This window comes from Protopterus annectens, chromosome 8.part1 (assembly GCF_019279795.1).
Source record: "Protopterus annectens isolate FY-2018-M chromosome 8.part1, PAN1.0, whole genome shotgun sequence".
Classification (NCBI taxonomy): domain Eukaryota; kingdom Metazoa; phylum Chordata; order Ceratodontiformes; family Protopteridae; genus Protopterus; species Protopterus annectens.
Genome location: NC_056742.1, coordinates 369,268,732 through 369,296,492, shown reverse-complemented (window position 1 = coordinate 369,296,492; position 27,761 = coordinate 369,268,732). Strand labels below are relative to the sequence as shown.

General features: G+C 37.1%; 1 protein-coding gene across 1 annotated transcript in view; it reads left to right on the top strand.

Annotated features, from left to right (window-relative positions):
- The window catches only part of LOC122810362 (TRPM8 channel-associated factor homolog), a 430,351-nt gene that overhangs the window by 264,671 nt on the left and 137,919 nt on the right, over nt 1-27,761 (top strand). Inside the window, exon 4 of the mRNA XM_044081946.1 lies at nt 16,283-16,496. Within this exon, the coding sequence (XP_043937881.1) occupies nt 16,283-16,496 (214 nt within the window). The remainder of the gene's footprint in view (nt 1-16,282; nt 16,497-27,761) is intronic.

Below are 27,761 nucleotides of genomic sequence, written 5' to 3'. Positions count from 1 at the left end.
TTGTGTCCTCCCCCATCTCCTACTTATCCTGATCGCTAATGACATAGTCTTTTACCAATCAGATCACTCACACACCAGCATTTAATTCCAACTCTAATCAGACTTGCTTGAGCTCCACCAGTGGCTCATAAACCATAAATTACTTCTTAACCCCACCAAGACCAAAACTATGATTTTTGAAACTCCACGGAAAATTCATCAAGCACCTGACTCTTTAACCATCTTAGATCTACGCAACCATTCCATATAGACAACCTCCACCTTCGAATATCTATGATTATGGCTTGATCAGTCACCAACCTTCCATTTCCACATAGACAAAGTGAAAGACAAAATAAACTCCCTACTCTTCTGGGACAGAAAGATCTCCCCTGTTCTATCCCAAACAGATAGAAAAGCCATTGGCAAAGGAGTTCCCCTTTTTCATCTTAAAATATGGGCTCCCAATTTTTGTTTTTGCCCCAAAGAAAAACATTGACACACCAAACTATCCCTAACACCATCTAACATATCTGTGAGCATCACTGTATCACCCTAGAAAAAGCCAAGTGGCTACCCATAAAACAAAGATCTAATCTACTTTATGGATTCCAGCTCCACAAACTGCTTCAGCTCCACACATTTTCTCCACTTGCAGCTACACTTCATGAAACAAAACCCTCTTCATATTACCCAAGACACTACTTGCAAACTGCACCAATTTTCATTATCGTTAGAACCAAACACCACACTGTAGTGCACTGAAGTGCGATCTTGGAGTTGGTATATTTAAGTAGCCCCAGTTAATTACTACATCGGTAAAACACCTCTTAGAGTCAACCCTTTAGTAAGGGATCTGGGAACATATGTGGACAGCAATCTGACCTTTGACCAACATGTAGCTAAGATAGTAAGAAAATCATTCTGGGTTGCCTAACTTATAGGTAAGGGTATGGCATCCAAGTCCAAGGAAGTTATAGTGTCACTCTACTTGGCCCTTATCAGACCTATCACTGAGTACAATGGCCCCTTTGGCATATATCTAACTGGAACACTTTCAAAGGTTTCTCACCAGGAAAATTCAGGGTATGAATACCCTGTGCTACAGTGATCACCTAAAAGCTCTATGTCTCTGCATTCAGTCTTCTACAGGCTGCTGATAGGGGTTCTTTGTCTGGCTTACAGGGCTTCCTCAGACCCAGACCTGATGGATCTGTTGCACATGTGCAAAACAAAGGTCACCAGAAACAGTAGATCTAGGGATCTGATCTTAGCTTGTGGTATAAACAGAACATGCTGGAGAGACAGGTATGTTTTGCAAATGATCCCTGCATTAAGCAGTTGGCTTCCAGTCCGTCTGAAACAAGAGTTCATCCCTGACCCCATTCATATGAAACCTTGACAATTGGATGGAAAATCATAAATTTACCACTGGTCTGGCCTCCCATAGTATGATATTGCTTACGAACAGAAGCCATCAATAAGAAAATTATTATCTTAACACCCCTAACACACCTCCTACAAATCCCGTAGTCACTTCCCTACTAACATGCCCCCCCCCGCCGCATATAGATACCAATGATACTCAGGACTTGTATGTTTTGGGATGTGCTGCTAGGCTTGTAAAGGCCGTAGTGGTCATTAGCCTAGTAACAACCTATGAACCTATAAGGAATGATAGGGTATTTACTACATTGTGTTTCTGTGGGATCACTTTATAAAGTCCACTGTTAGTTTATTCAAAAAGTTTGGCTATTTCGGGACTAATAACTTAAAGGCTTTTTGCCAAGGTGTATCAAAGCTATTGGCTTATTTCTTTTCATTCTCACACATGTATGACACTATGCTAAAAAGCTTACATGTTTGGAGTTTCCCCTCCTAAATCATTCATGTATATGGGGTTCTAGATTAAACCGAGTAAAAGGAGTAGTTTTGTATGTAAATAAAGAGAAATAGGGTGTAGGGTTGAAGAAACCAGTGGTATATGCTGCTTCATTAAATTTGTACAATGTGTTAAAGTGAATAAATGAAAAAGATGAGAGATTAGTAGTTAAATTGTATAAGTGTAAATATGATAAATTTTGGGGCATGGTAAAAAGAGTAAAAGACAGATGTTGTATAAGTGAAGAAATAAAATGTTACCAAGAAAACAATTTTTCTGGAAAATAAAAATTGAGGCTATAGAAAAAGAAAAGTATGGCATAAGAATGTAATGATAAAACATTGTTATGTAAAACCATGGGAAAATCTAACAGATGAAAAAATTATATATTCATAAGTTGGTACTAGGCTGTTGGTACTAGGGCCTGTACAAGCCTAGCCATAACATTTCCCTGGCTATTTTTTCACAGAAATTTTACTTCCCTGGTCCCTGTCTAGCAGGGCGTCTGACATGATCCCCGGGGTGAATTTCCTATCTCCCTTCCAGATGTCAAGGTTCCTTTTGAAGAGGGCTAAAGAGGCACTCTGCTTAACATGTATGGGCAGTCTATTCCAGAGAATGGGGAGTCTCTGGGACAGGAATCTATCCCTCCAGCATGTTTTGTTCATTGTGATGACCAGGTTTAGATCCCTGGAGCACGTGGTTCTGAGGGATTTCTTTAAGTGTAGCATGTCCAACAGCTCTGGGTTTGACATGGCCTTGTATGTTAAGAAAAGAGCACCTCTGAGTAGACGATATGTGACGGAGTATAACTGGAGTTTTTTTAGATGGTCAGCATAGGGCATCTGGTTTAGACCTGTGATTTTAGTGAGGTATTTCTGTGACCTTTCCAACTGTTGCAGATGTCTTGTGAGGTACATACCAAACGGGATGTTGTACTCTATAATGGGTCTAATGAGGGATGAGTACAGTGGGACAATGACCTCCTTTTCCTGGATGAAAAGCCATTAGTAATGAGATGTGTCACATAGAAGGATTTCCTGACTGTTGTGGCGATGTGGTTATCGAAGGTGAGACCACTGATCACCTGTGTCATCAAGTCCCTTATCACACTTTCAGTGTTTAGTGTACTGCCACTTATGTGGTAATTCGTGGGTACATGTTTTTTCCCAAAGGGGTTAACTTTATATTTCTTGGCATTGAGCTTGAGCCCATGGCTCTAGCACCAAGCAGCTGTCTTTGTAAGGCCCTTTTGTAGGATATCCACATCATTTGGGGAATTGATAATGGTTCCCAGTTTGCAGTCATCTGCAAAGTTTGTTATCCAGAGTCCCTTGGTGTTTGCTTGTACTTTGGAGAAGTAGATGCCAAACAAGAGCGGTCCCAGGACTGAATCCTGAAGTACTCCATTTGTTACGTGTCTAGAGCTGGATTTGGAGTTGGCTACTTTAACTGTGTGGGTTCTGTCAGTAAGCCAATGTGCGATCCATCGAGTGATGTAGGGATTAATGTTCAGCTTAGTAAGTTTATCTATGATTCCAGAGTGGGGGATGGTGTCAAAGGCCTTGGTGAGGTCCAGATAGGCTGTGTGGACTGTCTTACCCTCGTCCACGGCTCTGGAGACTGATTCGAAGAAGTCAGCCAGGTTGAGGAGACAAGATCAGCCCTTCATGAAACCAGACTGGATGGGGTCCAGTGTTTGAAGGTAGCCAATGTCTTTGTTTACAAGTTCCATAATAATGTGTTCCATGGCTTTGCAGATCAGGCTCGTTAAGCTGATGGGACAATAGTTCCCGGGGTCCAAGGTGGACCCCCCCCTTGTGGAGTGGGATAACTGTAGCTGTGCACCACTCATTGGGCACGAAGCCTGAGGTGAGGCTATGATTAAACATGACACTTAGGTGAGGTGCCAGTTCATTTTGTAGTTCATGTAGTACACAGCCCAGGGTGTCCTCTGATCCCATGGATGTTGTATTCTTATCTTTGGAGAGTGCATTCTTTACCTGTGTGGCCATAAATATCGGCATTTGGCAATCTTTTGATATTGAGATGGCCCTTTAGGAGTGAGAGGGGGTGAAATTGGCACTGAATCGATCTGCTAAGATATTGGCAATATCCTTGGGATCAGTATATTTAGTGCCATTCTGTTGTAGCTCAGAGCATATCTGAGTATTGCCATTTAGATTTTTGACATAACTATAGAATGCCTTGTGGTTGTCCTTAGAATCTTTGGCAATTTTATTTTTATAACTAGCTTTGAAAGGTTTTATGAGGGATCTCAGCTTCTTAATGAGACTGGTAATTAAAGCTATAAAAATAAGAAGCAAATGGTGTAGAATGCAAACATTTTTGTGGAGATTGATAATAGATAATTTACCAGTAAAAGAAAATATGCCATATAAAAAAGTGATAGAATATGTTAAACCAGAAGAAAAGAGAAAACCTTGATTACCACAAGCTCAGGAACCAAATAAAATCAAGGCCTCACCAAGCTCATGCAGTAAACAGGGCAACAAACAAGTTTAGGTAGAGTTATGTTGATTTAATAATAATAAGACCAATGAAATGGAAGTTAAGCACTTTTGTCCATATATCAACTAGGACTTCATCCTAACTTCCATAAATTAACACAGCCATTAATTTATATTAATGTCACATAATCATGTGACTTACAATTGCCAGTCATATCTAACTTATTAATGACACTTAACATTGACATAAAATCCTTCAATAGCAATAAAAAAGGAAAATAGAAATGAAAAATAAGAAAAATATACACATCTTTCATACCTCTGTAATATGAATGATTTAACATTTATATAATTTATAATATTTAAAAAATTTACTTTTATGTATTCTAATGTCAGTATAAATTATTTCATTGTTTTAATTGTTAAAGATTTTGTACACCAGAAGTTTATCTCTAGGTTATATAGGAAGCCAACATTCTTAAACATTTTTGCAGTTCTGCAATAACCATCCTTTAAGCCAAAGGAAGGGATTGGTCAAAGAGCAAATGGCACTGATAGCAAAAATAGTATCTGAGGAAGAACAGTGTATTAATGAAATGGATAAATTGATATGATAATTGACAAGGGTTATCTGGAAAAAAAATGCTGCTAGAAATTAAAAAGGAAGCACTCAATAAGAGAAATTATAAATTTACAACTTTACTGGGGAGACAGGATACAAGAAACTGGCAAGTTACAGGAGGATGTATTGAATAAAAAAATATGAACAAACCATGATAATAAAATCCAAAAGAGAAAGTAATGCTGTTAAGCAAATTATAATGAATAACTGGAAGGTTATTGAATATGACATTATCACAAGTAAGGAGTTAGGAAGATGGACACATTTTGTGTGTAAATGATACCCTAAAGGAGGTTCTTGAAATGGGATGTATTAAAGGGTCCAATATAAGACCAGCAAAACAGGTAGGGGTATGAGGAGATGTGGGTCCTGTCAGTATTGAAATATATTTGTGAAGGACCAGTCATTGAAATAGAGTACCTGCAGCTTTGAGTTTAAATTGGAATATGCCTGTGATTGTGGTCTACATAGCATTTTCAGACTTCTGTCATGGTTATTATGTAAGCAAGATTGAACATGTTTTAAAGAAAAGAATATATGAATATTGCTATGACATTAGTCATTTTAATGTGAACAATGCATTGCATAAGCAGAAGGCGAATTGTATACAGAACAAGAAGCTTTATTTTTTATTCCTTAAACAGGTTCCATTTAATCCTAGAGGGGTGCCTTGGAAACATAAATTGGAATATAGGGAGTTACTGTAGCAGGTTAGATTGAATACTTGTGCCTTTCCTGGTCTTAGTGATGCTGTTTCTTTAAGTAGTTTATTAAAGTTAAGGGCAGCCAAGTTATAATTTGGTTTTATTAGCCACAAGTTAATTATAAAAGAAAATAAATGTTATGCCATTTATAGTATAGAAGTATGAATGTGTTTTTTTTATTATTTATTTTTCTTATTTAATATAATTATTTCTATTTTTTCTTTTTTATTGCTGTTGAAGGATTTTGCATCAGTGTCAAGTGCCAGTAATAGAGTCTATATTGGAACATCGAATGTTTAGTGGTTCAAATCACTAAAGGTCGACCCTTAGTGATCGAACTGTTAAAACATCAAATGTCCCAATTAAAATGAGACCACAAAAAAAACTAAATGGTGTAGGCAGGGGGCAAGCCCCCCCTGCACCCCCCTCGCTACTTAAATATATCAGCTCCGAGGCCGCACTACATTGAAGTAAATGGAAATCTCCCCTTACGGAGATTTCCATTTACTTCTTCGATGTTCTGCAGTTTCGCTATTCTCTTGCCGACAATGTCAGATTCGACATTGTCGGCTTTTGAGAATTCAATACAGACCCTCAGTAATAAGCTAGTTATGACAGGTAATTGTGAGCCACATGATTATGTAACATTAGTATAAATTAATGGCTGTTTATTTATGGAAGTTCTGATGAAGTCCTAGTTCATGCCTGTTAAACCAGTATAACTCTACCTTAACTTATTTGTTGCCCTGTTTACTGGATGGAATGGGTGGGGCCTCAAGTTTTATTTGCCGATAGAATATGTTTACATTGTCAAGAAAACGATACTACTGAACATGTGTTTTTGAAATGTAAAAGAATAAAAAAGCTATGGGAAAACAATGTAAACATTTTTTCAAAGATATAAAAGAAGTGGATAAAAGAAACATGGATATGATTAAATATTGATATTATAAGAATAGATGTAAAGATTATGTTAAAAGAATAGATAAAAAGCTATTATGTCATATGGGTTATATGGAATGAAAGGATACATGAAATTATATTTAATGGTAAATGGATTTTAGCAACAATATTAAGTAAAATCATATGGTGGTTGTGGAGAAAGGAGTGAGGGTCTAATAGGCATAAAAATGTAGTATGATTGTAAGGAAAATGATGAATGTGTGTAAATATATTTGTATATCTATGTAATTGTACATTTGCATAGAAGTAAAGGACCTCTCTTAACTGAATCATATTTAGTTGTTGCTGCATGAATCACTGTTTGCGGTCATTCCTTGCAGCAGTACAACCACCAGTGGTCATTTCTCAGTTTCACTTCCACTCATTACTTCTTCTGGCACCATTCAGAACTCTAGGCCATCCCTGCTGTCCAGGTGACAGCTGCCTCATTCTCTGTTATGGGCCTGTGTGACTCTCTTTCTCCTACTGCTGTAAGGATTGAGTTGGAAACAGTTTTTTTCTTGTCGTGTAACAACTGTAGCCTCTGTAGTTTCTTGATACGAAGCAGCTATTTGTGAGCAATGTTTTTCTGATTTAGCTTTTCTTGAAGTAGTTGCACCTTCCATTCTAAGTAATACATCATCCTGTAATCCATGTTTTACTAATCCCAAACATTTTACTGCATTACACTATATACCATTTTCCATGTTTGGGGTAAACCTACAATATACCATGTAGATTACTCCACAGCATCCCTCCTGGTAGAATAGGGATTCTTATTTTATTAAACATCAGCCATTCACATAATGGAGATGTACTATTACTACAAAATAAATAGCCACAAAAATATTAAACTCTTGAATATGCAAGCATATGTGCATCTTAATCCACTCCTTTTCTTAAAAGATGAAAACTTAATTTCATTAAGAACATACCTTTTCAAAATTATTATTGCACAGTACATTAAAACATTTTCATATCAATATTTTTTCAAATCATTAGAACAATGTCAGTCACTGCAAAAATGTTCATCTGCTCCCTGACTTTGTAATATCCATAACATATGTTTACTGACATAATATTCCTTGACTGCTGAATTAGACTATTTGTTAGTTTACTCCCAAACACCCTAAATCTGTTAGAAATTAAAAGAAATCTTCAAAGATTTCTTTTGACTCAGAGCCTAGACATAAAAAGTTCCTTTCATATTCTTTTTTGTACAACATTGTTACCTTAATTGTATTTTTCTTCCTGGTTGACAAGACATTATACAAGATCCCAGAGATTAATCTGCTTGAGATCTTTTTTCTTTTACTGTTAATAGCATGAAATGTGTCAGGACTTAGACTTTCCAATCATGGATTTTCATAATGTCTCTCAATAATGTCTTTGTCAGAGACAGTTTCCCTTAAATAATCTGCAAAAAATAACCTTTAATAGCGTCATGTGTTCTTCAGGAGTTGCCATTATAACAGTAGATAATAACAATTGAGTTTACCCATATTATCTGCTCTTCTGTTATGGTCAGCTGTGCTCATATCGCTATGAAGGCTTACACTGGTCTCACACCGGTATTCCTTGGAAGCTTAGTTGGTAAGTGAGGCCCTTGTGTTTAGCTAGCATTGTTAGGTCCCTTCTGCTGCTCTTCTCAACACTTTCCCTGGTGCACATCCTGCATTATTGTTGGAGTAACTTAATCTGTTTATTGGCTCACAAGCAGCAATCCTTTGTTCTTTCTCTACAGAGATGTTCACTCAAGCAGTAATGAAATTCCATATTATGACTGTAGTAGGCCATTCCCTGTTGGTATACCACAATTTGAAAACCATTTTTCATTGTATCCCCTCTTTTAAAAAATGGGCAGCATGAGTTTAAAAAAACTTAATATATCCAGTTCCAGAACTGTTTCTTAGAAACATCCTGATATTTAAATGATTGTGGAAAAAAACAATTATATGTAGTTATTAAAAATGAACAGAAATTATCCTCAACCTCTCTGCTACTTAAAAATAAGACTTCAGCAGCACATTTGCTGGTACCTATATTGATATCCCTGATTAAATACAGTTGAAGTTTGAAACTCACAATATTTTATCTGTCTAGGCTCACATTAGGTACATCTAAGTTGTTCCTGCCTTAATACAGCCTTATTTTTATTATAATATAAAACTTTGGTAGTTTGTATTTGAACATAGCACAGGAAACAGTGTTGAAGCAGCAGGGAACACAAATCATTACCTTTGTCAGGGCAGTTTGGTTTTATAGGTAGAACACAGAAATGTGAATTTTTGCAGGTGTGTACAAAGATAAAAAGGGCAAATAGAGAAGAAAGAGAACTCCTGATTCATCTATTGAAGAGGAAGATTTTTATACAAATTAAATAAATTCTTCTACCTCTCAGGATTCTGATAGACAAATTTTCCCCCTCATTCTTCAGGGTTTGTACTAGAAGACATTTCATTTTAGGTTAACTTAATTTTTATTGGGAATTTTTTAAATATCCTGTAGGACATTCCTCTTCATCTTTAAAGATATTCAGTACAGTGAGGTAATGAGGCTCCCAGATTCAAAGTAGAGAGTGCAACTTATATGCCACATTTTTCAGGATGTTTAAAAGGTTGATAGTCTCCTGATACACAGTCACCGACCCTAAAAATAATTGACAGAATGTATAAGTCACCGTTGGATAGAAAAGATTTATATTAAAGTAGGGTGGCACAAAGGGCAACATTGCAGCCTCATGGCATGAGGTTCACCAGTTTGAGTCTTAACTGGGATGCCTTCTTTGTTTGTGTGGATTTTCTCTGAGTGCTGTGGTTTCCTGACACATTATAAGCTATATCAATAAGATAGATCAGGGACTATAAATTGCATGTAGACATGTCTATGTGCCTATGTGATATGGAAAAAAGACTGAGTAGCCTACTTCCACTCCCCCTTTCCTTGAACACTGAAGGTATAGAGATATTTGTCCACACAGTCGCTCTGAGTCAGGTGGGATTCATATGAGAAAGAACAAGGGAGAAGGGTGTGTTGGTGCAAGCCCCCCCTGCAAATTTTTTTTTGCACTTTCATGTTGCATTTTATGATAAAAGTAAGGTAGATCTTAATGCAATTTCTTTATTTATTATTCTTTATCTGCATCTGACCTTTGAGAAAACTGTCCCTTTTGCATCTTTGCCTTTTGTTAAGGATTGTAGGTAAATATGGGAAAACAGTATGCATATCTGGTGTCTTAGTTGTTAGGGTAGCTTCCCATAGTTTCTTACCAAAGTCCCATTTTACATCATATACAAGAACATTTATGGTATGTTCCTGGTAGTAATGCTACAAACAAAATGTAGATGTTGGTTGCTGTAGGACATGGTTTTGGAATTCAGTTACTGAGATGTGCATGTAATGCTGTGCATGCTACTTCAAGAGCTGCTGTGCCAGCAATACTGCTGAGAAAACTAAAATGGCACAGAGCATAACCATGTCAGATGTCAGAGACAGATTACATAATGACCCAGGGACAAGAGAGTTCTTTTTTTTTTTGCTAACCAACAGATGGCATTATTTTTATTTAAAAAAAGAAAGTTAAAACTTAATCATAACTGGAGGAAAAATATATGCCTCCTACCCTTAGTATCAGAAGTGTTGCATTACAAATAAGAAACCACTGTAGAGAAAATATAATTTTTCTCAGCAATTCCAATCAGTAAAAACAATTTCAACAAATGATAACCAATTACAACTTTGTTTCAAAATGTAAAAGAAGAACATCATAATGACTGATGCCTCTCTTTTACCTTGCCCTAAGTAGCCCCAGGAAGCAGGTACCAGAGTCATCTTTCTGTTTGCAAGAGATAACCAGGACAAGTCAGTTTTGTAAACACTCCAGCAGAGTTATGCAACAGAATTCATACAGATTACTCAAATGCAAACTTTTCCTCCAACACCAGCACAAGTACTGCAATTTACAGCAGATGGAAAAGTTGCAAGACTTCACATGAAGATTAATGGCATCACTGAAATGTATGGATCGGACAAAGGATATACTTTAAATGATGGTTTCTGTACTTTAATACATTTCAGTGTATAAGGAATTCCTGTGAGTAACAGACGGGGCAAAATTGTCCATCAGAATGAGATTACTTTTCTTATCAAACATTCAGTATCTATCAAAAGGTCCTTCAGCTTATACCTGAAGAACTAACTTAAACAAAGATTCAAAACAACAGGAAATATATATCCATATCAGGCTGAAGGAGATGAAAGCAGTTGACATGGCCCTGAATGTCTTTCAGCAGAACTTTCAACTAGGTTCCCTTCAGATCAGACAGAAGTACTGCATTGATTGTACAGTAAAGAAACTGGAACCAGATTCTTGCAACTGTGCAAAGAGACAATTCAGATCATTCCAGTTCAGCTTCTATCTTACAGTTATTTGTAGTTCAGGTTTACAAAATGAAGTGGCATATGCCCTAAGCAGGAAAAAAACAACCAAAAAAAACATGGTCAGCCAAGTGAAAAATGAACCCGCACATTTTCAGGACTTTGTACAAATGTGAGGCCTTTCAAAAGTGGGGATCACTACACATTGTCATGCCATTTTGTTGACACTTAAAGACTCTTGTATCTTTTAATGAAGGTACAAGTTGTTGATGCTTCATTGCATTGACTGGGAAGTTGTCAGCAATGAGATTTAATGGCATCTCCAAGGCCAGACTACTAGGAGTAAAGGGGGAAAGTGAATTTTCGTGTTTCACTACTGTTCTCTTTTCTCAGACACTCTAGTTAGAGATTGGAGGTATAGGATCAAATTCCCCATGTAATGGGGGGAGTACAACTTTCCTGCAGAAATTGTTTGAGTGTACACAATATTTATGTATTTGTTGTGATATATTCAGTTGTAGATATTTTCCTTGTGAGGACCAGAACGGGCTGAAAGAACAGGAGGTTCACAGCAGTTCTAGGTATATGTTAGCACTTTGTGCAAATATTTTCTTTGGAATTGTAGCCGTGACCAGCGTAGGCATTCATAGGGATATGAGCACATCTGATTCAAACTCTGACCTGGATAGAAGTGCAAGTATGTAAACCAAAATGTTATAATTTATTGTTGCAATGACCTGTCTTCAATCTACTGTTAAAGTAGTAAATATTTACAGCTGCTCTTTTCTCGAACAATTCACTAACATTTCTTTGTCTATCTTTTTAGTTGTCTCTTCACAATACACCTCTACATACCCTTTATATTTAAATAATTACACTTCTTTTAATAACTCTGCCCCATTCCCTGTATTTACTTAAAAATAAAATGCAAAAATAATGCGTGCAGTGTGATAAGGGATGAACCATCCATACTCTTGTCAATTCAGCTTATATTTTTTATGTAATATATTCCACCAAATGGCGCCATATTGAAATATCAGTACTTGAAATTTTGCATGCCAACAAGCTGAAAAAGATCAAAACCACAGGAGAAGAGCACATTTTGAAAATCACTCTTCTCCGTAAAAACTCCCCATATTGGGAGAAAGCCCCCCTCCCCAGACCCTGAACTTATATATACCAACCCCAAAGTCACCATACCTTGGAGAAAAGGGAATATTCTGAGAATTGGCATCTTAGACTTAGTTTATGTACAACCATTCTTTTGGCCATTCAGTCTCAATATTTCTTGACTCTGTCTAGCGGATCCTGAAATTCCAAATCCGACATCAGACAAGTGGAGTACCACAGGGTTCAGTCCTGGGTCCTCTCCTGTTTGGTATCTACTTCTCTGAAGTGCAGGCCAACAAAGAAGGTCTTTGGCTAACAAAGTTTGCAGATGACTGGACTGCAAACTAGGAGCCATAATCGAAGCTCCTAACGATGTGGACAAACTACAAAAGGGCCTCACTTAGACAGATACCTGGTGTCAAAGCCATGGCCTGAAGCTCAATGCCAAAAAGTGTATTGTCATCCCCTTTGGTAAAAACTCTGTACCCATGAACTACCACATAGCTGGTGGTCTACTTAATGCTGAAAATTGATGAGACCTTGGGACACAGGTGGACAGTAGTCTCTCCTTTGATAATCACATCGCCACAGTGGTCAGGAAATCCTTCTACGTGGCTCATTTCATCACAAAAGGATTCTCATCCAAAAAAAAGAGGTCATTGTTCCCCTCTACTCATCACTCATTAGACCCATTATAGAGTACAACGCCCCTTTTAGTATGTACCTCACAAGACATCTACAACAACTGGAAAGACCACAGAAATACCTCACAAAAAGGATTACTGGCCTCAAACAGATGCCCTATGCAGACGGTCTCAAAAAACTACAGCTTTACTCCGTCGCATATCGCCTACTCAGGGGCAAATCTCTGCCTAACATATAAAGCTATGTCAAACCCAGAGCTGCTGGACATGCTCCACTTAAAGAAATCCCAATCCCTCTGAGCTTCACGCTCTAGGGACCTAAACCTTGTCACCACAATAAACAGAACATGCTGGAGGGATAGATTCCTGTCCCAGAGACTTCCCATACTCTGGAACAGACTACCTATCTATGTCAAACAGAGCTCCTCATTAGTAGTCTTCAAGAAAAATCTTGATGATTGGATGGGAAATTCACCCCAGGGATCAGTTCTGTGGTTCTGCTCGACAGGGGCACAGGAAAATTAATTTCTTTGGTGGCGAAAGCCAGGGTACATTTTTTTGGCTAGGCTTGTATGGGCCCTAGGGCCGATAGCCTAGTACCTACCTATGAACATGCTGACCCCATAAAAATGGGAAAATGGGGTTGATGATATTTGTGTTTTCTTAAGCTTTTTGCATTTTTAATTTATGTTGATTTGTCTTGATTTACAGTTGCTTTATGTTTTAAAGTGTTTTGAATTAAGCTCTATATTAAAGTTGAAGCTAAATATGAGATAGGATTTAAGCTAGAATTTCATTCTATAGGAAAAAAACAGACATTAACTCAGTTTCTGCATTTCCAGTATTAGACAGATATGACTATGATCCGTAGAAAACAGATGTAACCAAATACTATTTTAACATCATTTGTAGAAATTGCCCTTCCACCTACCTTTCTAACTCAGCATTTTTCCTCCAAATTCACCTTCCATTGTTCATAAACAGCATTTTATCCACAAATTCAATGCTCAAAATCAGTTTTTTTACAAAAAACATGTTTTTACTTGCTTTCAGCTATTGTCCTAGATTTGCCATAATTTAAAATTAGGAGCAAATCTTCTTAAACTCTTTATAAAATTGCATTGAATGTGCCAAGAAAATTATGCTTTAGTATAACTATAATCTAATCTATATATACAGTATAAAACAGGAATCTTTTTCATGTGTGCACATGGGTGTACTTCGGACTATCGAACAGCCAGAACATTGAACCGCATATGGGCGAGACCATATGCATGAAACCTCGGAACACTGAAACCTAAATAAAAAAAAAAAACTTTTTTTTTTGCTGCAGCAGGGGTGTTTATAGGGTTCCTATTTTGAGATCGCAGACGCAGTTTGTCGAATGTGTCTTGATCGAATTGAAAAGAGCGAAATGGCAAAACAGTGAAGTGGCTTTTCAGCAAATTCTTTCCCTGGGAAAGAATTCGCTTGGCCGCTTTCGTTACTTTGCCATTTTCAGCACTGTAGTGCGATCTGGGAGTTGCCATGTTAGGTGGGGGGGTGTGGGGGGGCACAGCCCCCCGCATTATGTAAAGTTTTAACGTTTTTTATTTTTATTTTGGAACAGCGATTTTTTTTCCCTTGGAAAAAATTCACTGTGCTGAAGGTTCGACGTTGTAAGCTTTCGCTTACATGGGGTTGATTATCGTTCGCTTTTGTAAGCGTGCAATAATATAATATAGACCCTGTTTATATATATATATATATATATATATATATATATATATATATATATATATCTTTGACTAAAATAGCCTTTCAACCATTTGAATTCACTTTTTGGGATTAAAAGAAATTGTCATTCAGGTATCATATACTTGTTTGTGTGATATGTATGTATTTGTGTGTGCACGCATGCGCATGTGGGTATGTATGTATATCGACTCCACAAAATGAGGAAATAAATTACTCACTGCCAGTGCAGACTTGAGCTGTAGCTGCAGTACACACGAAAAACACTGATCAGTACAATTCAACACTTAACCAGATGGAATTTCATCCTATTTGCATTCAGTGAGGTACAGGAAAGCCATTTTACAATTTACTTTACAACTGTTTCAGGACTACCACTTCAAAATATGCCCCTACATTATTCTGTTCTGCCTGCCAGCCTCTTAACTGTGTCCCCAAGATGCAGAATTAACTTTTTATTTTTTAGTGAAATGCATTCTATGAATGTTAATGAAGAGAATGTTGACTTTTTGCATTCTAAACCCAGTTTCCACTACAAAACATCTCTGTGATTCAGAAAGTATTAACACGTGCATGAAAACTTACCACCGGTGGCTTCTTCCTTACAGTAATCCTTTCCGAGTCCTAGACCTCCATACCACTGAGGTTTCCCGCTAGCAGGAGCATCTATGCAGGCATTCCCACAGGCCAAGCTCCATGATAATCAGGCTATCTGGGGGAGCAGCTAATACTAATTATCGTGATGCTCTTCCCCAGAAATGCCTTTACTTCCCAATTTATGCTGCTATACAATTCAGAGAACTGCTTCACTGCATAAATGACCACATACAGAGGGGAAAATTTAATATAGTTGACAGATGAGGGTCACCCACTGACTTCAGTGCAAGAAGTCACAGTGCAGTTAAGTAAAGCAAAGTCCATCTGAGACATGGGTGGGCTGTGTGCGAGTGCGCGCACACACACACACACACACACACACACACACACACACACACACACACATAAAAGGTTCCTGTTTGGGTTCCGTATGGGTCATCTATACAATAGAAAACAGGAACCTTTTGTATATGTCTATATATGGGTTTCAGTGAATTTGTTGAAAATGCCATTGGTGGAATGCTGAAAATGTTTGCAGGCATGATCAAACATGAGTGTTGTCAAATGCTGGAGATGCTGAAAGAAATGTAATCAAATGTGTGTAAAGCAAATGTGAGTTTTCATTAGTGTTTGTGGGTTTGTATTAGAATGAGGGATAGGCAAGGAGATATGTTTAGTGGAGTTTTGTGTCTGTGTGTGCGTGTATGTATGTTGCTGTTGCATATGGTGTGGGTGTCCTTGTGTGTAGTGGTAGTGTTACATAAAGAGTTTTTCTAAGTTAAGTTAAGGTGCAAGGTTATGGTCAGGATCAGTGTTTGAGTAAGGGTTAGCACGCATTAATAATGTGGTGCGGGGGTCAAAATATAAATATGTTCTCCAAAATGCAGAGCCTGTGGTTTTATGTAAGGACCTTAACACATGCCTCTTGCATCATTTTGTAAAGTGTAATCTCTCATATAGGGCCATGTTTGTACTCTTTTGTCTTGCACTTAGAATTATCTGGTTCTGTTTGATCAATGACATTCAGACCTTTTCCCTAATGCTTCTTTTGGTAACGCATTAAGCCTTTTCCCCCATTTTTTTTAAATAACAGAGAGTTACTAAACATGCCTGAAGGATTTAATATTTTGCCTTTTAAGTTTCTTTTTTTTGCATTATGGACTCAAAAAATAATAATCAACAAATACAGAATTGCTGTCATTTTATTTTTCATTTTATAGGTGCAGATTGGGTGCCATTCTGATGATCTCACTGGTTGTGAAGAGTGGAAACGCCCACCTGTCGTGATACAGAAATTCAAGGTGGATAGAGAGAGGATGTCAGTCTGCAGCTTTTGGGGTGGTTTAATTTACATCATAATACCAAAAGAGTGTCACCTAGGCAATATATCTGTAACCGTAGAAGGAGCATGGCAGGCACCATTCTTCAGGCATGGTGAGTATCCCCTGTGCTATCCTGATGGCAGGGTATTCAGACATTATCCTATCCACTTCCATCAATGTGGCCACTGTTTTTAGTGCATGAACAAATACTGTATTTTCATCCTTACTTTAAGAAAGGAGATTTGTGACTTGCATATTCTCTCCGAACCCTATTTTATTAAATGATCTTTAACAAACAAGTGGCTACAGATACAGACCAGAGTTTGGGAAAGGACTTGTATCACTGTCAGATTCAACTGGTTGATAAAATAAAATGGCTGATGACTGGCTTGTCCTATCCTGGAAGCAGGGTGCCAGGGACATCACTGCCTTTTTGACTTCTGGTGGAGACGAAGAGTCTCACCGGCAACCCTCTTGGGGAGTGGCAGGACGTTTAGTGTCACTGCATACATCATTTCCTAAGCCAGGGATTCTGACAGGCTGCATGTAAATGATGGCTCCCAGTGTAATGCGCTCTATCTTCCCATCACATCTCATGTTCCACTGGAACTGCCAATGACTACCATAAAGTCAGTTCCCTTTGATAACTGGTGGCTTACCCAGTGATAAGGTTATGTGGGTCATAGCTTGGCAGAGAGCAATTGGAGGAATCAGGGTATGCGGGTGCAGTAGCCAGGGAAACAGGCAGAGGACTTAAGTGGGTGTGACAGGGAAAAGTAAAAGAACATTTAATTGTGTGCACTGTAGAATTAATTCTGTTTAAAACTGTGTATTTTAAATACCTTTATTGAATTATCACTTGTGAAATAATCAGACTTGATTTATATGAAAGAATATAAACCACATTAACATGTTTACAGTTACAAACATTATACATCACTTATATGCTTCTGTACAATATAATCAATCCAACAGTATATAAGTTGTTCAATTCCTGTCTTCCCTTAAACATCATTCCTCCTCCAAAACATTTTTCTGGATGTGTTATTCCAACAATTTCCATTTTTTTTTAATGTACTCCTGCCCTTTTCTAAAGATCCCACTTCCTATTCTTTTATCTGTGTTACAGTATCTACTACTTCAAGTATAGTTGGCTTAGATTTTGATTTCCATTTTCTAGCAATTACTTTTTTGGCAGCCACCATAATTAAACTTAACAGGACCATACTGTATCTGTGCAATTCAAATCCTGTATCCCAGCTCAAAAAAAAAGTAATAGTAAGTTCCTTAGTTACACTCATTTGCTCACCTAGAATTCCTGACGAAGTACTCTACAAGGAATTTTTTAAAGTGTGCCAACTGATTATATTCCCAAAACATTATGTTCCAAGTTACCTCTTTCTTCCCACTAGCACCTCCAACATTGCCATCTACCTGAGGAAAAATTCTTTGGAGTCTGGTTGGAGTATAACAATACCTATGCAAACACTTCCAAACAAAAATCCTAAATCTTCTAGAATTTGTTGCATATTTAGGAGCCATACATATATCCTCCCATTGTTTCTTTGTAAATTGCTTATCTAGTCTCTCTTCCTAATGTTTTCTAACCTCCTCTTACTGATTCAAATAGTTATTGCTCAATATTGTTTATACCCTAGTAATTATCCCTTTTTAACAGCAGATTCTATTCTAGATTCAACTAAAATCTCTACCATTACGTGTCTTTCATTTATAATCCCTCTATCCCTTTTTCTTTGCTTATACTCTGATATTATTCCCTGATAGGGAAGGCAATCTATATGTCATCTTGGCCTGTTCCCATTATATTACTTTACCTCTCCAATTATTTATTCCAGTACCTTTGTACCTTCACCAGTTTCCTCCAGGAAACTCCAGCCCCCTCTTGCCTGTTCTGTATATTCCTAATTGCAGTCATCTATATCATCAAAATCTCCTTTCTCCAGTCCCATGTTGGCTTAGTTCTTGGAATATTTTCTGCTACTTTATGACTATAATATTTTGTATGACTGTTGTTATTCTCCTTAAGGATCCGTATCCAAAATCCCACTGTCGCCTTATTTTTCAACTTCCCCCTTAATTCATCATCATCCCTTTCCATGTTGAACTGTAGCTTTCTGCTTGTGTTATGTATGGGAGCCTTAACTGTGTAGCTGTAAAATATCCCTTCAAATCAGGTAATCCAAATCCACCTTGTTCTATTGGAAGGATCAACTTATCCCATTTGACTCTTGCCCTCTTCCCTCCCAGAAAAAGTCCTCCATTGCTTTATTAATTACTGTCCACAACTTCTCCTCTGGGTGATACAAATATGCCTGACGGGAATATAAAACTAGAGAGACTAAAAACATTTTACTGCTTGCACCTTGCTATCCATATCCATAGACAAGTTTCTCAGTTTTTCTATTGCTGAACTAATTAATGCGCGAGTACACAGTTGGCAGTTGTAGCCCAAAAAACTTAAAGCAGTCTCAGAATGTTCCACAACACTGAAATGTCCTTTTCTGGTTTTATCTGGTACAAAATAAAATTGTCTGCAGACAAAAGCCAGTGTTTCTCAATTAACATACTAATTTTATCCCTGAATTTCTGAGTCCCTTATTTTCTTTGCCAATGGTTCTAAATGTAATGCAAATAACAAAGGGAAAGAGGACACACATGCCTGGTTCCTCTGTTCAGATACAACTTATCAGAGAGGAATGCTCCAACTTGTTTGCCTCTGATCCCTCATATATCTTCTTAATTAACCTTATTATTGTATCATTGTATAATTATTGTATTATTGTGTCAGAGAATGCAAATGCTTCCAATGCCCTACTTATAAATTCCCACCTTACTCTGCATCAAGACCCACCACCAACAGTGATATTTTCTTACATTCTGCTTCATCTGGATCATCATTGTTCTGTTAATATTGCCCCCTCCACAAAACCACACTGATCCATATCTATCAATTTTAGCACATATTTGCCATTCTTTAGGCCGTTATATTCATTGACACTTTATAATCATGGTTTGAAATTGAAATGGGCCTACATGAAGCTAGATCTGATGGGACTTTAACATCTTTAGGTATTACAGCCAGTACAGTTTTCTTTTCCAGGTTGTTGGTACTTCACCTCCCTTTAAAATACTGTAAAACAAACCTTCAAAATCTTTATCACTTTCTTCCCAGCTAGCATTGAAACTTCCACAGGAATACCATCTATTCCTAGATACCTTTCTGCAGATTGGTTATCCATCACCATTTTATCTCATCCTCTCCTATTTTAACTGTTAATTGTTGAGCCTTCTAGCTTCCAAACCTCCAATAGAATACCATCTATTCTTGGAGACTTTCCTGCAGACTAGTACATCACCATTTTTATCTCATCTCCTCCTGTAACTGTTAATTATTGAGCCTTGTCTACCTCTAACCTTGGCATATTTCTATTTGTGCTTTATTCTTGATTTCCACATTGTTCTGCATTATACAAATTTTCATAACATTTCCAAAATATCTCTAATACCTCTACAAGATCTCTGACCTTTGTCAGCCCCTCTAAATAATTCCTGTTACTTAACAGCATTACTTTTTCTTTTTTTCTATCCTGATTTTAAACTCCACTTTCATTCTATCCCACTCACTAGCTATAACTTTTGAAGAACTTCTGTCTTCTCTAATAATTACCAAATAATTTTCACTATCCATTCCTTAAATTCCTTTCTTTTTAACAGATAGAAGGGGAAGCTCCAGTGTCTTGTTTTTACTTCATTACCCTTCATTTTCATCTTAGTTATTTTTGGCGCATGATCGGAAATATTTATTGGATGTGTGTCAAAGCTCTCAAATAAATGCATATGTTCTTGAGAAATATAATTTTGTCTTGTCTAGCCCAGTTATTGTACTTTGGGTAGTAATATATAAATTCCATCTGAGTTCCTACTACTGAATTCATATATTTGCCACCAAATATTTACCAAAATTTCTTCAGAACTCTATACTCTTTTGTTATATTTCCCCTTCTAGGACCCCCAGATACATCCTCACTGTTGCAAATCAAATTACAGTATCCACCTATAAGTAATATTCCCTGCTGAAAGCTGATCATTTCTCCCAAAAAACTGTTAAGCTTCATAGTAACAGTTTTATGTGGAATATAAGGACATGCCAGCATAATCCTCCTTCATTGTCAGTAGCCCCTTATTACCATTGTTATCTTTTTTTCCTCTTCTATCACTGTTGGAGCTGCCCTAGCAGTTAGTGTAAGCATTCCTATTTTTCTTTGTTCCTGATACTCTGATGAATACCCATTCTGAAATATTCTTTATCAAATTCACATGCTCAGTTATTTCCAAATGTGTCTCCTATAGCACTGCTATTTCTTCTTTACATTCTTAATATAAATCAGTACTCTTTCCTTTTGTCTATACCTGTGAGACCATTCACATTCCAAGACAATATGGAAAGTATTGCCATGATGATAAAATGTTATTATTCCCACCTATTATATATGACCACTTTTTAAAATGTTTATTTTCAGCTTTTGTGATACACGTACTAACTAATGTTTGTCAGGCTGTTGTTGTTTCTTGTCCTCTCCATTTGAACCTATATCACATTTTACAATGCTTTTTCTTTTAATGAAAACCTTCAAACAAAAAACAAATACACCCCCAAAACACCCTATAGCATATTAACTTAATACAGACACACAAATCTATGTACATTTTCAAATAATGAAGTTTAACCCTCCCAATAAGAACAGCTGTCAAACATTTACCTGCTCATACAGGCATTATCTGACCTAATGTTAAGGTTATCCATACTAAGATACATTGCTGCTGTGCTCCTGTTTACACTAATCACTGCCTGTTTTTTGTTATATTTTTATTCCCCTACTAGATGTGAAAAAACGCTTACATGTTTTCAGAAAACATTCACTTTTACCCTCAAAGAAACCAGCTCTCTGTCTTTTTATTATGCTGTAATCCACTTGTCTTCATGGAAACACAAGAAAAAAGTGTATTACTCCGCTACAGGCTTCCGTCATACTGAATATTTACTACTAAAGGAAAAATTTTCATTGCATTCAGTGTTCCTTTACTTATTTCCACTTAAAACTTGTTATTAAATTAAGCCAGACATTCACCTTTGCAAAGGTATGAAAAAGGATATCAGCTGTACATATATTATGATCCATGTACTTTTACATCCAATCTCCCACCTCAGCAATGCAAGATTACAGCCTGTTAACTTAAACATGTTTTTGTACAGCATTTGTTTCTTGTTCATTTTTAAATTGTAATGCCAACATTTCTTAATACTAAAAAAGAAAAAAGAAAAAGGCATCTGTTTACTTTAATATCTTTATCTCCTACAATATCTGAAAATGATCTGCTATGTAACATGTAATTTATATCATGAAACGTTTTATAGAAATACTTTTAAGAGCAGAGTTTATTTTCCTCAGTTACTTTTTTCATTCTTATTCCCTTCCTTTTAGTGTCCTTCCAAATATTAATGATATGAAGTGGGGAAAAGCCTTTCAGTCTCTCATAAGTTTAACAAAGTCTACAAAAGTCCATTCTTTCCACTTTTTGTTGTACAGCCACATTTCACAAATGCTATTGATACTTCGCAATCTCACATTTAGTCACTAATTTTGGTGTTGCTTCTAGTTCATCTACATCTCCCAGTTCCAGACTCCAGTTAATTTCCAAGGTACTCTCAATTCTTCTACTCAACGTCTGTGATTTTCTCTCTCTCAACCATTTTAATTTTGAATATTGGAAAAGATTTCACTGGCAAAGTCTTTCTATGAACTTTATTATCAGAATACTAAGAATCAGAGTCCCCTTGAACAAACTTTTGTATTTCCTCCTTAGCCTGTTCTGTATCAAAAAATGACCTCGATCCTCCAGGAAAAAATATTTTGAAGACAGCTGGATATACTGCAGGTTGAATTTCATACCCACCTCTCAAATTCCCAGTTTTCTGGAATAAATTTACTTCTCTTCTGTCTGGTGTATGGTGAGTAATTATTTTCTACAAAAACTCTATTGTTTCTGTGTTTTAAAACTTTGCCCTTCTGCTATAGTTTTGTCAAGATCTACTCTTTCTGCTGGTAGCATCTTTACGGTTAGAGGTCTTGGCTGCTTTCTCATGGCCAGGTTTGGTGCACAGACATGATATGCCCTTTCAGTTAACAAATCATTTTGTGGATTACCAGTCCATTTGCTTATTTGTGCCTTCATAAAATTAACACAGTCTGTTCATTTCAGTTTCTCTTGATCAGCAGAAAATCTCAGGTTTTCCCTGCATGCTGTATCCTCTAACTACCATTTTTGAAATATCTCTTCCTGAGCAGTCTCTTACTCAGCCAGCATTTTCTTCATTTTGAGATCTGTTTTTTGCAGTTTTATCAGTTGATTTGAATATCTGTTTAAACCTTTTTCCATTTTTTCCAGCCTTTTGTTATTTAAGTTTATATACTCCTTCAGTATTTCATTTATTTTAATCAGCTCTGAGCACATTTGACTTGTATTTTCCTGTAAAACACTGGAAGCCATTTTTTGTACCAGAACACACACCAGCACTGCCTTCACATAAAAACACAAACCACACACCCACCTAAGCAGAGGCTCTCAATAAAAATCTACCCAAGCAGCAGAGACCTTCAAGGCAGAAACGCACTTGACCACCCAAAGCAGCTAAGGCAAAACAGCATGCCCAACACACTAGTCATAGGTGACTCGATAGTGAGGCACACTGATGGTCCCACTCACTAGCGTGAACAAGGAGAAAGTAACAGTCAGTTTCCTGTCATGTGCCAAGATTCAGTACATAACACACGCACTCAGGTCTTTCAAAAACAGGTAAAAATATGACTCCGTCATTGTACATGTGGGTGTGAATGACCTGAGACATACCTCCCTGGACTACATGAAAAGAGACATGGAGGAGCTCTCAGATTATGTAGCCCAAGCGAGTATGACCCTAGAAAAGAGATGGTAGGCATGGCCAAGATGGTGAGAAGTTAACAGCTGTGCTTCATTTTAACATCTCTGACAGGATTTTTACTAAGAAAACCTCGAGTAGAACATTTCAAAACTTGATGGCGTTATAGTTGAAAATCTGCTGAAAGATTTACTACAAATAAAAAAAAAATATATATATATATATATATATATATATATACATATATATATATATATATATATATATATATACACAAGTTTGACACTCTTAATTTATTTTACCTGTCAAGAAAACTAGAAAGAACTAACTGTCTCAGCATGAGCCACTCTAAGCCCAGTGTACAGGACAGTGCTATGAAAAAAAGACATGCAGGCCATACTAAGTGACATCAGTGAGTTATCTACAAAGCCAGATAAATTAGAAAGCAAAATGGACAGCTGTAAAGAGAATGTGAAAAATAAGTTGAAGTGCTGAGTGAATCTCTTAAAACAACAATCATCACAAATCTCGAGTATAGAAGAGGCAATGTCTGATTTTGATGGAAGGTTACTTGAAAATGAGAATAACACTGAATTTCTTCTCAAACAAAACAACTTATTCTGGGATAAATAGAAGACTTAAGAGAACAGATCTAGAAGGAATAGCATCAGGATTTATGGGATTCATGAAAAAGAAGAGGGAGACAGTATGATTCAATTCCTTAATACCTGACCACCTACAACTTTGAACCTGCCTGAAGCTTTTTCCTTTGGCATCAACAGGGCACATATATCACTTTCTAAGTCATCGTAAAAAAAAAAATACTTTCACCAAGGTCAGTGATCGTAAGATTTTTCTCAAGTCAAGATAAGGATTTAGTCTTAAAGGCTGCATGGACTAATTACCCAGTTGAAATGAAAGAAAATGCTATAAGATTTGACAATGACTATTAAACATTAGTGATGTAAATGAGAAAAGTGTGTATGCCACTTGTTAAAAGCTCAAAGAAAAACAATATTAAAGCACAGATCTTGTTTCCAACAAAAATAAGGATCCGCCTTGCAGAAGGAAAGAAGAATTAACACCTTGGAAGAAGCAATGGACTTTATACAGAAAAGTAAAATACTAGAAAAGAAAACAAGAAATGAACTGGAATCTATCATGAGATGTTTGTTTAATAAAAGACAAACAGTAAAAAAACTGAAGGACAAATGAAAATCAATGTATTTCATGATTATGAATTTTTATTATTTTAAAGAAACACTTGAATACTTATGATAAGGTGCAAGGTGCTAAATATTACTTTTTATAAGGTAAATCATTTATTTATGTTCCTACTTCAAATGGTTACTAGTTCCCTTTTTAAATGTTAGTTTGATTCTTGTAGCTGTATATGAAATTAAAGCCACTTATTTTAATTTAGTGTTTAAAAGGTTAAACTATTCATTTTATTAAAAGTTAATCGTTATTATGATGAAATTTATGTGGCACTGTTTCTGATATCTTGGCATAGTTGAGTAATGTACTATTAAATACAATACAAGATGCAACAAATAACACTGAAGAGGCATGTTAAGTTACATTGTGGGTTCTTAAAATGGTCCAGTAGTGTGCTACTGATAGTATACTTGACATGCAATAGCACTCAGGAAAGACATGCTACGTTATAAACAAAGTATAAAAAATGTAGCTTTTTAAATATGTAAAAGTTACTATTGGAATTATATCAAATAATTAGAGTAACATTCACAGTTTTGCTAGTTAAACCTGGATCACTCAACTGTTCTTTTAATGCAAGTTTAAATGCTGTGTCTCCTTTAAAAAAATGACAGTCTGCTTTATATTAAACATGTCATGCAAATACTGCTTGCTGAATCATTAAATGTGCTTTCTTTGAGCACAGTGACTTTTTAGTGGTTGGGATACTTTGAGATGTTTTTTGTTATTTTTTGTGGTTTGGAGGGGTTTGAGGGATTGATATATGGTGTGGAAGTGGCTTGGATTCACTTGCAAGCTTTTTTGTGTAAATTGTAACTGAAGGACTGTTCATTTCCAATCCCTTATCATGTAAACCAGCTTGAAACAACTTAAGAGTTATGAGCATTTTTGCAATGCTGCAGGATTTCTGAAAATTCTAAGAACTATCCAGGTAACTTCTTCCTATCTAAACGTAAGTAATCATAATATTTTGAATCATATGTTAAGATGTCAAATGGAAATTGAAAAAGGGTAATTGTGAGGTGGAGTATTTTGAATCATATGTTAAGATGTCAAATGGAAATTGAAAGGGTAATTGTGAGGTGGAGTTCAGGGATGAGTTAAGACAGACACTGGGTGGCAGTGAAGAGTTACCAAATAGCTGAGTAACTACAGCAGAGCTAGTAAGGGAGACGGCTAGAAAGGTGCTTGGTATCACATCTGGACAGAGGAAGGACGACAAGGAGACATGGTGGTGGAATGAGGAAGTACAGGAGTGTATACAGAGAAAGAGGTTGGCAAAGAAGAAGTGGGATTGTCGGAGAGATGAAGAAAGAAGACAGGAGTATAAGGAGATGAGGTGCATGGCAAAGAGAGAGGTGGCGAAGGCTAAGGATAAGACATATGAAGAGTTGTATGAAATATTGGACACTAAGGAGGGAGAAAAGGACCTGTACCGATTGGCTAGACAGAGGGACTGAGCTAGAAAAGATGTACAGCAGGTAAAGGTGATAAAGGATAATGAGGGAAACTTACAAGCGAGGAGAGTGTGTTGAGATGGAAAGAGTACTTTGAGGGGTTGATGAATGAAGAGAATGAGAGGGAGAGAAGGTTGGATGATGTAGGGATAGTGAATCATGAAGTACAATGGATTAGCAAGGAGAAAGTAAGGTTAGCTATGAAGAGAATGAAGAATGGAAAGGCTGTTGGCCCAGATGACATACCTGTGGAAGCATGGAGGTGTGTAGGTGAAATGGCAGTGGAGTTTTTAACCATATTGTTTAATGAAATCTTGGAAAGTGAGAGGATGCATGAGGAATGGAGACAAAGTGTTTTGGTACTGATTTTTAAGAATAAGGGTGATGTGCAGAGCTGTAGTAACTACAGAGGAATTAAATTGATCAGTCACAGCATGAAGTTGTGGGAAAGAGTAGTGGAAGCAAGGTTAAGAAGGGGCATGATGATTAGTGATCAGCAGTATGGTTTCATGCCAGGAAAGAGCACTACAGATGCGATGTTTGCTCTGAGAGTGTTGATGGAAAAGTACAGAGAATGTCAGAAGGAGTTGCATTGTGTTTTTGTAGACTTAGAGAAGGCATATGATTGGGTGCCTAGAGAGGAGTTGTGGTATTGTGTGAGGAAGTCAGGAGTGTCAGAGAAGTATGTAAGACTGGTACAGGATATGTATGCGGGTAGTGTGACAGTGGTGAGGTCTGCGGTGGGAGTGACGGATGCATTTAAGGTGGAGGTGGGGTTACATCAAGGATCAGCTCTGAGCCCTTTCTTGTTTGCAATGGTGATGGACAGGTTGACAGACGAGATCAGAGTCTCCCCATGGACTATAATGTTTGCAGATGACATTGTGATCTGTAGTGAGAGTAGGGAACAGGTGGAGGAGACCCTGGAGAGATGGAGATATGCTCTAGAGAGAAGAGGAATGAAGGTCAGCAGGAGTAAGACAGAATATATGTGTGTGAATGAGAGGGAGGATAGAGGAATGGTGAGGATGCAAGGAGTAGAGGTGGTGAAGGTGGATGAGTTTAAATACTTGGGGTCAATAGTTCAGAGTAATGGTGAGTGTGGAAGAGAGGTGAAGAAGAGAGTACAGGCGGGATGGAGTGGGTGGAGAAGAGCGTCAGGAGTGATTTGTGACAGACGAGTACCTATAAGAGTGAAAGGGAAGGTCTGCAAGAGGGTAGTGAGACCAGCTGTGTTATATGGGTTGGAGACAGTGGCATTGACAAAAAGACAGGTGTTTGAGCTGGATGTGGCAGAATTAAAGATGTTAAGATTTGCACTGGGTGTGGCGAGGGTGGAAAGGATTAGGAATAAGTATATTAAAGGGTCAGCCCAGGTTGGAAGGTTTGGAGACAAAGCCAGAGAGGTGCGATTACGTTGGTTTGGACATGTGCAGAGAAGGGATGCTGAGTATATTGGGAAAAGATGCTAAGGATGAAGCTACCAGGTAACAGGAAACGAGGAAGGCCTAAGATAAAGTTTATGGATGTGGTGAGAGAGGACATGCAGGTGGTTGGTGTGACAGAGCAAGATGCAGAGGACAGGAAGAAATGGAAACAGGTGATCTGCTGTGGCGACCCCTAATGGGAACAGACGAAAGAAGATGATGATGATGATGTTAAGATGTCAAAGAATACAAGTTAAATAAGCAAAAGACAGTCAATTGCATTCTAAACCACTGTCAATTATTACATAGTTCTGAAT